The sequence below is a fragment of the Sinohyriopsis cumingii genome, chromosome 3 (assembly GCF_028554795.1).
Source record: "Sinohyriopsis cumingii isolate HCF-2022 chromosome 3, ASM2855479v2, whole genome shotgun sequence".
Taxonomy (NCBI): Eukaryota; Metazoa; Mollusca; class Bivalvia; order Unionida; family Unionidae; genus Sinohyriopsis; species Sinohyriopsis cumingii.
Window position 1 is genome coordinate 57,504,621 of NC_142963.1, and position 12,490 is coordinate 57,517,110.

Consider the following 12,490-nt stretch of genomic DNA (forward strand, 5'->3'; position numbering starts at 1 on the left):
AACCTAGACTGTAATCTTTCCACGAATGATGATTTGTAAACATATCAACGTATTTAACATATTAAATCAGTTTTCTTTATGTACCGTTCATCTGTATGAAGATCGTCCACAACAACCTTCCTCAGGAACCATGAACCATTATGGTCTCCGTTGTGATCATGCCAAATGTGCAGAAATATCAAATTACCAAGAGGCTTCTTAACTCCCATAACGTAAATACGGACACTGCCGCTATTGTGTGGCTGTGAACAAATTCCACAAACGTAAACGTATCATTAAAATATTCAAATTTTTAGAGGACAAAACATCATTAAAAAAGAAATTGATTTAGTCCATTGCGTATCTTCTGTTTTCAATATTAATCATGTTTGTTGCATATCTATACACAATCACGGGTCAGGCTATGTTATAAATAGCTTCAAATAGTACCTTAACAAATGGTATCTCTTCGGGTGTATAACCGAGCTTACTGACATAGGTCAACGCATTCTATACCCCATGATTTAAGCAAGTACGAAAATATACATTAACATTTGTTTTCTCAGAGTGGTTGCTCACACACTAAGTTACTATACTAAATATAATGATGCAGCTGCCTACCAACCTGATTATTACTGAATAAATATGAAATTTGCGGACATTTGTTCTGCGTGAGAATATAAATCTAGCATAAGATTATTGTTTTGTGTAGGAATTACTATATTGACATCTATACATTTTATTCTATGAGAATATGTTTCTTAGAAATTGCGTGAGCATCTATTATATTGGATAACTATCACGGCGTATATCATGTAAATGTCAAAAACATTAGATTGATGCGTATATTATTTTAAAAGAATTTAAGAGTATATCAAATTCCGAGATTATATTACCCGAGCAACGGAGTGCGTGTGTAACTTTACATAAAAGATACAGTTTTTTCCAAGCGGCCCAAAGTATGTATGATTTTTCAAGTACGGATCAATAACACTTGAAAAATTAATCAACTTTTCTCGGAAGCACTAAGACTTAAAGTTGACCAATCTGAAGAGAATAAACAAACGTGAAAAGTCTTTATAAGATAAACGGCATGGTTAATGAAAAAGTCGATCTACTTTGGATAATAAAAAGAGCAGCTAATACTCAAGTATTACAATTCGTTAAAATAGTAATGGCAATGAGGATAATAAAGGAAACATTAATTAAATAGAAAGCTTTAGCATTATAATTTATAGAATCACCAACACCCCCTTTTCGCAAGGACGTGAATCTCTTAGAAGATGAAGAATCAAAGCAAAATATGAAATGTTATGGGTTTTGTGCATATAAAGACACATAAACAATGGAGTCAATATACAAGAAGTTGAAGACAGCAATAAAGACACTTTACTTCATCGGATGTCATTGTACAAGAGGATATTTTGCATTGATCAGCGCGCAGTGACTTGTTCAAATAATGAAATGAAGAAATTTATATTCAGACAAAACACATTATATTTGATGATAATCCTCAATGTAATCGACATGACAAAAACGTTTGGTTAGAGCACATTGTCCAAAGTTTGGAAATTACTATCAATAGTAAAGTTTATATTTTCCACTAAGAGTAGTTTTACAAATTTATATATTATGTGAACAGAACGCTTGAAATTAAATACACCATCAATCGAAAACCACTGCTCCGGTGCCCTAAGTGGTTACAGTGTCGCCTCGAATACAGGATGTCGTGAGTTCGAACACCGGCCTAGTCATAACAAAGACTATACAAATGACACTAGCATCTGCAATAAGTGGTTAATCTTAGAACTTGTCGGCGGGGTGTTCAGGATAATGTGCCCTGAGGGACATATGCCACATCTCTGCTGTATGTTGCCTCAGTGCTAGCAATCACAAAATAACTTCCACACTGCAGACATCGTAGCGATATGACTAAAACTTGTTAAAGCTACATTAAAAATCCAAATCAACCAAACACAAACACAAGCACGCACAATCGAAAACCGAAGTCATCATTTATATCAGAGAATATAATTTACAAATATATAAGATGTTTAGAGTCTTTAGGTTTATGCCCTGGAAATTATTAACTCTCCGGGAGGGAATAAAATTTCGAATGCTATAAAATGCATTTTTCTTGCATTACGTGTTGTTCTTGATGCTCGAACATCCCTTAAATGTGGCATCAGAAAACAGTCTCGTAATCCTCATTGACAACCATGCGGAGTATTATCGGGCGATCCGTCGGTGATTCGTTGAACCTCTGATTGTATAAATATCCGAAGATAGTGTTATAGAAACACCCGACAATGGCAACACTGATGATCAAACATATATAGAAGCCAATGGAATAATAGACTGGATTGAAACCATAGCAGTTCCTGATCCTGGTAAGGTAAAATTATTTTAAAAGTTTCGGTCTGAATTCGCAGCCAGACAATGATTTCCAGGATGCCTAACGTTAATCAGAAGAGGAAACTCGCGCGAGAGCATGGGATATAAATAGCAAGCGATATGCTAAAAAGCCTGCATATCTGAACTATTATTACCCGCAAATTAACCACAGCCACGTTGTAAATGGCGACGTTAATAATACAACAAGAATAATTTGCGCCTTAGCATAATATACAAATACCAAGAGAAGCAAGAAGGGGTGACATACTTGCGTTATTCGGACTCGAAGTAGGTCGCGTCTGACTACGAGGTAGCTTCGTACAACAACATGAAGATTAAATATCAACATTCCGCCAAGGTCGACCTGTGGGCGGAGATTACACGCATAGTGATAATGAGCAAACCTGTCGATGCATCTCATCCACTATCGCGCAGAGACAGTCGAATATGTTCCTCAAATAAAGTTCAAGAATTGATGTTGTGTATGAGCTCTCGTGATATTCAGAATTACCGGACGATTGTTCCACGTGCATTATCCAATCAGTTACGCTGTAAAACGTTTATGCAGCATATAGGTGAGATAGCGCTGCTGTCCGGACGAAAGATTATCATTCTTGTCAATGTAGATTTATCCTGCCTCGTAATTTTACCAAAGACTTTTAAGGCCATCTAAAACACTGAGGCATTGTTTCATGGTAGGTCCTGTGTAATGTTAAATCAAATAGACAGTCATTATCTGTATCTGAGACGCTACGTGATTTATTTATATTTAATTTGTTTCGTTTCTTATTTCTCCATGATTATACGTTATGTATGCTAATATTTAGGACTTGACCTTGTTATACATCAAGTTCATTATGTTCCTGTCCAGGAACAGTTATTTTGTAAACAACATAATTGATAGCTAATAATTTTGACTGAGTGTAGATTTACTATTCAGACAATTATTATGTAAACGTGTTTATCTAAATCTGAGTATAGGATATTGGCATTTCTTACATGGAAATACCTAGAGTGCCTGTTGTCTGCCATGTTCTTTATCATAATTTCAGTATTCTTATATTGTTGACAACTTAGAATGTTCTAGAAATTAACTTTTCGGCTCCTTCTTACCTTTATTGTTGTGTCTTAGCTTTTTATATAATGTTGGTTAATTAAGAAATTCCTCATTCTTGCATGTAACATCTGAGGCAGAATGAGTCACTATGGTGCGCAGTATTTAATTTTGATGGAATTATTCAATCAAATTACCATTTCCTGCAAATACGAAATGCCCATCAATAATATTCTTGGAATAATAGTGAATTCGGACAAGACCATTGTGAATAATAGGTATTGTGATATATCAAAAGATTTAGCACATCATCCCTGTCGAGGCCAGGGGAATATTGCGTATTCGACACTACAGGCACATCAATACATTCAATATTTTGAATATGTTTTGGAATGACACTGGCATTGAGTTGCAGTTTCATACATTTTGACTTGCGATAAAACTTGTAGCACTAATTGAGGCCTAATTCACAATAACGTGCATTCCTTTTAAATTATCATTTTGCATTCTAGGGAAATACTTATTTGTTGAAGTTTAAAAAACACTGCTTATCGCCATAATGAATTGTTTGGGATGCACTCCTGTCAAACAGAAACGTTGATTTGGATTTGCTAACAGACATTAACCAGCATCGTGGTCGTCCATAGAAAGAAATCTAAAGATGGGAAAGCCCATCCTTGTTGGCGCCTCAATACTAGACTTGTCGACGTTGCTTATCGAGGAGCTTTACTATGATAACATCAACCCGCTGTAAGGTGTCAACGTCATCAAGTGGTACACGAAAACAGATGCACAGGCATCACAACGAAAGAAGTGACAGGCGTACATGAATAAACCAACTTTAATAAACGAATGTGAAAACATCATCGACAGTTTCGTTTTCAACAAAACAAATGAGAACGTTGAAGGACGAGTGCAGGAAAATGTTGAGAGAAGAGAATGTGGGAATAACTTCTAAGATGACAACAATTGTCTTAGGAACTTCCAATTTCCAAATTCCTTCCTCCACCACCACTTTGCTCTTGATTACTATCGATTACTCCCAGGGCGTCAGTATATCTTGCATGACATAACGATCGATTGGCACAATTCGTTTTGCCCATGTGGATCAGCATGGGCACATGACAGACCTGCCCAGGAACACCTTGATAATGAAACTGTAAATTAGATATTGACGTGACATTTAAATATAATGCCAGTCGTAAGTAGACGTGTAAAACCCTTGCATGTTGTTAGCGCACGAAAATCAGTTTATTGACACATTACGAGATTGGCATTGGTAATGTTGTCTAGAAATTCTTTATATGCTCACCAATGGTGATTTTGGCCTTGTTTTTGTGCGCTGCTCCGATTGTTAAAAAGGTTCCAAATGCGAGCCATTGATAGCATCAGAAAACGTTGAATTGGATTGTAGTGGTTTGAATATATACAAGACAGATCATGTCGATTAGTAAGTGACTCGAACACCCAAGGTTAAAATGATGGCTATTACACTTCTACACTTCTATAAACGGCCATAATGCCAGTTCCTGTTGGTAAAATCATCAATGCTACTATTCAAGAACGTTTCGTTAAATCAGCCACGACAGATTTGGCAATGGGAAGTAGATTCCGGTTATCTCGCAAAGGTATTAAACATAAACAGTAATGTTTAAGTATAAGCAATGGCAAAATATACAAATAATCTTGTGTTGCATGTGTTGGTAAATCCAGTCAAAAGAGATTCTAAGTATTATTCATACCCATCTAGGGTGATTGATCAACAAAACGTAGACTTGTGCAGGACACGTACATTTTTGTATTCCATGTAAGACTCTTTTGGAAATTGATGAAAAACTAATAAAAACAGATAATAACGATTATCCTGTCAAGCAATGCTCAAGTTAAATATTTTTATTCCTCCTGACAATTCAAGCATTGCTGGAGGTTGTGGACCCCACAGTAGCAAAAGCCACTACGTTAGGGGCTGTTAGAACTGCATACGTAAGCTCTGAAAAAGTCGATTATAGGCGTAGCCTCTCTAGGACGCATAGCGCCATGTGAAGAAATTAAAGAAGCAAACGGTCTTTGACTACCCGGAATGACTAGCAAATACCCTCCACGTTGACTCTCCCATTCACCAGCTTTGATTTACTCATCAAGCATATCCAAAATGTTGTTATGCATGAAAACCTGCAAAACGATTCCCCGTACAAGGCGAAACAGGCATCATTAACCTCGATTCATTAATAGGATTTGGTAATCCTTGGTGTACACGCATGTCTCTACATCTTTATATATTGGTTCGTACAGGATATCACGGCCACTTGAAATTGTTGATTATATAATCCGCGCAGTAGAACGACAACCACTGTTGACCTGCCTCAGCCGTCATAAACTGTGGACATCGTGTTGTTCAAGCATTGCATAAGCTCGCTGGAAGCACAACACCACAAGCGCTTGTTGATTTTACTTTGTCACCTGGACAATTTGCGTAATAATATAACAAATGCCTGGTGATATTTACGAACGTGTGATCTCAATGACAGGACGCATCGCCTATGTTAATCTGACCAGTTTTATTTTCCACCAAAACGGATTAAGCTGAGTTTACCACCCTTGTTGTTGTTGAACTTGTGACTTTTGAAGATTGCGCTAGAAATCTGCGAACATCCAACGTGAAGGCTGTTACAAAGTTGCGAGGTTCTGTCGCAAAGAATCTGACTGAATTCAATTAAATTTTTGAAACCAGAGACTCTTCTGTGTCGGTGGAATTAAAAATTAAGAATCTGTCGATAAAAAGAGTGCAGACTTTATTACGAACGGATATCAAATCCAACTCATGCAAGTGCACATTGATGATGATGTTCTGCAACGAAGCAAGATGGGGATATAAACATCAGTGGTATCAAGGTAGTAGTTGCCAAAGCTGAATTGACAACAAAAAAAATATGTAATGATTGTTATGGAGTAAATGTTTCCTGCACCATATGTAAATATGGATGGATTTCATTTCAGTGGTGACTTTAGTCGTGCTGTTGATATATCTGGATTTTAATTCGTTATTGTGTAATTATCTTCTGCCATATGAGTGTCATTTATTATTCAATTAATAGAACAAAGACAATAGCTGAAATAAGTTTGCTCCACTTGTCGACTAATGTCTGTTCCAAATGTATGATATTAAACACACTCATACACACTGAAATATATTTTTTTTTTAAAATGTACGATCTTAAAGCTGAAGCCTAAACATTAGACCATATAAATTCTCTACTTAGGTCAGGCTCTGATGACAACGTATTTAAAACTTGTTTAGAGACAGTCTGGCTCACCACAGAGTTCGTGTACACTTGTTTCAATCATACACTTACTTTTGATATAAAGGAAAATCAGTGGGTATAGAAGGCGTCGACCTGTATACGTAAGCCTGATTGAAAAGGCTCATAACAATAATATTTAACAACTGGGCAAATATTTGCAGCTGTAGCTTTATGTGTAAGACTGAGATATTCTGATGTAACTGTAAACTGTACAGTTTGCTCATCCTGATTCAGTTCACCGCTCCGGTGGCCTAGTGTTTAGAGCGTCCGCCTCGGATGCGGGAGGTCGTAAGTTCAATCCCCGGCCGAATCATAACAAAGACATATGCAAATGGTACTAACAACTGCCTCGTTTGGCTATCAGCATTAAGAGGTTTGTGTTAGGACTGGTCGGTCTGGGGTCAGGATAATGTGACTGGGTGGGATATCATGCTACATGTCTACGGCATGAAGCCCCAGTACTAGACATACTCTAAACTGCCACACTAAGACATCGTAGCGACATGACACACACACTGATTCCATTCTACTTCGAATAACTTAAATAATATAATTATATTGCAGTATCGATCTTTAAACTATAGAAATACATAAACAGTGAATATTGGATGCAATGTCATTGTGTTAAAATGTTCAAGTTTTAAATAAAAGATTACTCCACTGAAACATTAGGTTCCAGAATCACTTCCAAAATTCAAACTACTAGAAATAACACTGTAACAAACTACGACGAGATAGTCAAATACTTCTCCACATAATATTAAGTGCAAAGATATTTGTGGCCACATGATTCGCCAATGCTTTTATAGTATTGCAGAAATGAATTATATGATTATATGAAATAAATATCTGAAAATGCATATTTATAAATAAGAATGACAACAAGAACGAAACAGGAAATATATGATTTATGTGTATGTTACCCTGCGAAAATCATCCCATAAAGTTCTTACTCCTGTTGTCATCAACTCTCCAACAAGTTTAAAACATATATTTGCCGTGGTTCCTTTAATGGGTCCAAATCCTGTGTAGATTCTTAAGAGGTAAAAGTATGTATGAGTTTCCTCAGTGTCGGATAGAAACGTAATCTGCCACTGAAAAAAGAAAAGTATCTCATTCTACGGTGCTTTAAGAAACGACCATTAGAAACAAGGGATCTTAGCACTTTCACATCCGTAGATCTAAAACAACACTGAGATTATTTATTCTGCTCATTCATACACTTAAATTTGAAGCAGTTATTAACACAAACATTGGCTCTGGTTCGTCAACACCAAAACATAATGACTTAATGTTTAAACTTATACCACTTTGTTCCAGTTTGTATATCGCTCGTATTGTCATATTTTGTTTATTAAATTCAGATTAATTTAAATCATGGCACGCAAAATAATATGACAATTGACTTAACTATATCAAATTAGACATTTTAAGCAACAAATAAACTTAGAAAAAAACAAAAAAATAACTAAAGAAAGAAATGTAAATAAGATTTTCGAAGAATATAGACATTTAAAACTCACAGGGTCACTTTCAACTGAATCGCTCCACCATGCCCATGTCAGTAAAATTATGTATATAGAAATACATGCGGCCAGGGTTATGAGGACGCGTGAGGTTCCAGAGAAGAACGGCTTGGTGTAAGGTGGTTCGAACGACTGAAAATTCAAGGGGAAGTAAAATGTTGTCCCAGTTGTAAGATTCCACCCATTTGTCTCACACATGCACATGGTATATTTAAGTGAACTCTTCTCAGAAACCTGAAAGATATATTTTGAAAATGTGTATTCCCTCGCACCAAAATTCTGAAACACGGTTGATGCTTGATTTTATCATGAAAGTGTTTGCAAAGTTACGTGTTCTATGATGTCTCTTTTGACCGATATTTTCAAGGGTGTCTGACTAAAATATTCTTTATAATTCTTGATCAGGAGAGACACAAAACTATGAAATGTTTTATTGTATCAACCTACGACTATTTGCGACTTAGTGCGTTTTTAAAATCGTCCAATAGTATGCATATTACCAAGTCTACACCTTTTCGAAATACACGAAAGAGTTAAGCTAATAACAATCGTCAACTGTAAATATGAAATGAAAATTCCAGTTTCGTAGGAACTGAATATTGATACTTAACGATCTTGACAATGTATATAGGCAAACTGAATAACAAATACGAAAACATATTGCTATGAGCGTAATATTATGTCATCCTTGTTGTCTTTCACATTTTTTATCAAATGTGTATAATACAGTGGTTTGATCCGTAAAAATCACGCACTTGCGCATACTGTTTCAGACAAATCGATCCACCTTACTGACATATCAAAAAGCTTATCGGTGTTTGTCATTGTCACGCGAGGTCTGTAGTAACCATGATATCCACAAAATTGATACCGCACAAAAAGTGGAAAAATAATGAATTCAGTATTTTCCTGTAATTTTGTATGTTGTGATTTACTTGACAAGCCTGATAGATCCAGTCAGACCCATCCCAGTTACGGCAGTGAACACTGGAAACAAACAGACAAACAGGAGACATCCGAGAGTCTTCTACATCCACGGTAACAGAGGTAATGTTTTCTGTAATTTATTTAGAACAGATTTATTAACAATTCATGTCAACAACAGATAAACTGTAACACAGGCGATACAACGCATCACTCGATGCATCACCACTCTATGTAGGTAGCTATCAGGATTTTCACATTATAAAATTGAAACATAATTATAAATTCATTTTATTTTTTTAAAGGTTTGAAAATATGCAACTTTTTCCAAAACGTAAACAATCCAGTGACGCATAGAGTAAAGTTTCAAACAACATTTATTACAAACTTTAAACAACATGTTAACCTTAAAAATGTCTTCATGTAAATATAATAAATTGTAAACTCTGCATTGAAATATTGAACCATATAAAAGAAATTGAATACATTTCATTTAAATCTCCATTTGTTGATAATACATTGAAACATTTCATGATTAGATAACAAACTAAAACCTTTCATTGCAATATTGATGAATATATAACATATTCAACAAGTTTCATTGACAACTTTTCATTGAAATCATTATGCACTTATAAGAAATTTAAGACTTGTCATGAAATATTTATATCGAGTAAGATGATGGTACTTCTATCAAAAGCCTGTGGCAAAATTTAAATATATTTCCTTAGTCTGTTGATGATTAAATATAGCTGAGAGGAAATTCAATAATCTACTTATGGAACTAATTAGTGATTAGTGATTGAAAATGAAAGAAAATATGTATACACACCTAGCCGAGGTGCAAATGCTAAATGTACTTTCCCTTTCAGTGGTAAATATCGGGCCCGAATGATGACACGGAAACCGTCAATGGTCCAGTTAGATTTATCCACGCCAGTTGTGTAGTTATTTTCAAACTTTGTGGGTTTATCGTCATATTTCAAGTAGATGTCATATACAAGATTCGTGGAGTTTGGTTTAATGAAGATCAGAACATCATCTTCCACGGACTGACGGTCGAATGAATGGTACAGGTATTTAACAGTAGTGTTATCTTCGCCTACCGTATAATTTGGAGCTTTGTATCTAAAATAAGAAATTATTTTAATTAAAAAAGCTTGATCAGGTTTTTAATTGGTGGAGAAACGACATTCGTAAGCAATAAAAAACTCGAAACAAATGAGTACTCATTTGATAATACCGTATAAAAGAAAATGATAACAAAACTATTTGCGTCTCCTCCTTCCGCCTGCATAACGCAGAAATAGCAATCAAAAATAAATCTACTATGAAGAGTTGGAAATCGAACATCTGGTCTGGTGAATGTGTGCAAACTATCACAAAGAATTATTTCGATGAGGTAATAGTACGATGGTTATATAGCCCCACGTAGGACACGCGTGTTAGAAATGGTCAAAAGTGTATTGCCCGTTACTGGAATTTCGCATAAAACATTATGGTCGAACGTTTATAACTCATACGGGATTGTAACACAGCAACATTTATGGTCGAAATGTTATTGTTGATGTTAATATTTGTATATACTGCCCACACGTACCCTTTGATCACGTTCCAACACAAACATTTTGATATACTATCCAACACACTTTTTTCATATAGTATCCAATATATACATTTTGATACCTATAAAGCACTTTCTTTTTATTAATATTCAACATCCACATTTGATTGCTATTAAAAATACCATCCTTTCATGATATTCTTACGCCCACATTTTAATTACTATCCAGTACATATTTTGATTAGGTTCAACATGTCTTAAGAAGTTGCTAAAAAGGAAGTGAAATATACACACCTTATCATATACAAGAAGGGATAGAGGGTTTATATACACGATATCGCAACAAGCAACTCTTAGACCTGGCTTTACAACAGAGATAACAAATTTAAAAGGATGTTCGTTGGCTTCATTCTTCTTTATATTCCTTCTCAGGGATCTGGTACTTGTGCCCTCTTTTCCTGATTTTCGTTATCTTAATTCAGTTGTTATTTAGGGGCGGGAATCCTCTTTTATCATCTCTCGTTCTTTGCCGCCTTCTATTCAGCATACTCTGCTTGACTTTTACCACTTCCTCACCAGTGACCTCTCTCATGAGAGCCTTCAATGTTTTTTGGGATATGTTTATCCTCTTAAATTGTTTACTACTAAAGCAAAATTTCATCTCCATTACCTGATCTAGGATGTGTTCTTCCCGACCCAAGAAACTCAGCTCAGGGCTCGACATTCTCTCTTCTCATTGTTGGGTGGTTGCAGTCCTTCTTCTTACTCCTTTACGCTTTGACAGAATCGACCACGAATGGCAAAAAGGGGATATAGGGTAGAAGGACGGAAATGAAGAAAAACATCCGTAGAAGTAGTACACGAATAAAAGTCATTATAAATAGGGCAGTCCTGAAAGAAACCTTACTTTACTCTGTTAGGGTACACAGACAAATTATCATTCAAACCGAGAGATTTATGATAGCCAACGGTACGAGTATTCATGCATGCACATAATACCAATCAAAAAGGGAGATGGATATTTAAAGTTTAGTATTTTGGGAGTAGAAAAAGACATACACAAATATACGAACGCATGTACGTTGGTTGTCGTCCTGGACAGTTGAGATGCTAATGATGACGATATCCAGGACGACAAGGTCTCACAATAGGCACAGAGATTTATTTTCCTGTACGAGACAATACCTGACTGTCTCCTTCCGTTTCTCTTTCGTTGTTGGTGTCATTATTTCAGCTGCATCTGCGTCTGCTGTTGTTTGTTTCTTTGAATTTGCTTTGTGCTTTTTTCCTCATTTTTCTCTTTCTCTTTGGATCTCCTCTCCTAACACACCTTTGACAAAGTAGTTCTTATCCTCAGATAAATGCTTTGTTTTGTTTTGAAAAATTGTTTTCCTCCCCTGTGCATGTATGCCAAGGCATTATGTAATCTTTGGATGATAGACATAGTGGTTGTATAAGAGTCAATGATGGTTTGCAGCACTGGAGGACACGCCGTTTTATACGGTACAAGCACATAATTGAAGAAGAACATCCCTTCCATTTGGGTACGCGGATGCAAAAGAAAGCATTACAATGAAAAGATTGACAAAGAAAATGTGAAAGAACATGTTCAAAAATATTTTCTAAAGAAACCACGACGGTTATACATCAACATTTGTTTGTTTATAACCCACCCACCACCCTCCGCTTTCTGAAAGGTCAACAATCAAGAGGGTGGATTATTGTGAGTTCCTTCCTTTCATTTGTA

At 35.8% G+C, this 12,490-nt stretch overlaps 1 protein-coding gene across 1 annotated transcript in view; it reads right to left on the minus strand.

Annotated features, from left to right (window-relative positions):
- The window catches only part of LOC149802907 (polycystin-1-like protein 2), a 15,415-nt gene extending 6,123 nt beyond the window's left edge, over window positions 1–9,292 (minus strand). Inside the window, exons 1-4 of the mRNA XM_089953851.1 lie at window positions 9,191–9,292; window positions 8,253–8,489; window positions 7,653–7,823; window positions 85–242 (exon numbers count right to left, since the gene is read on the minus strand). Coding sequence (XP_089809977.1) covers window positions 85–242; window positions 7,653–7,823; window positions 8,253–8,489; window positions 9,191–9,271 — 647 coding nt within the window. The 5' untranslated portion in view covers window positions 9,272–9,292. The remainder of the gene's footprint in view (window positions 1–84; window positions 243–7,652; window positions 7,824–8,252; window positions 8,490–9,190) is intronic.
- Window positions 9,293–12,490: the final 3,198 nt, after the last annotated feature.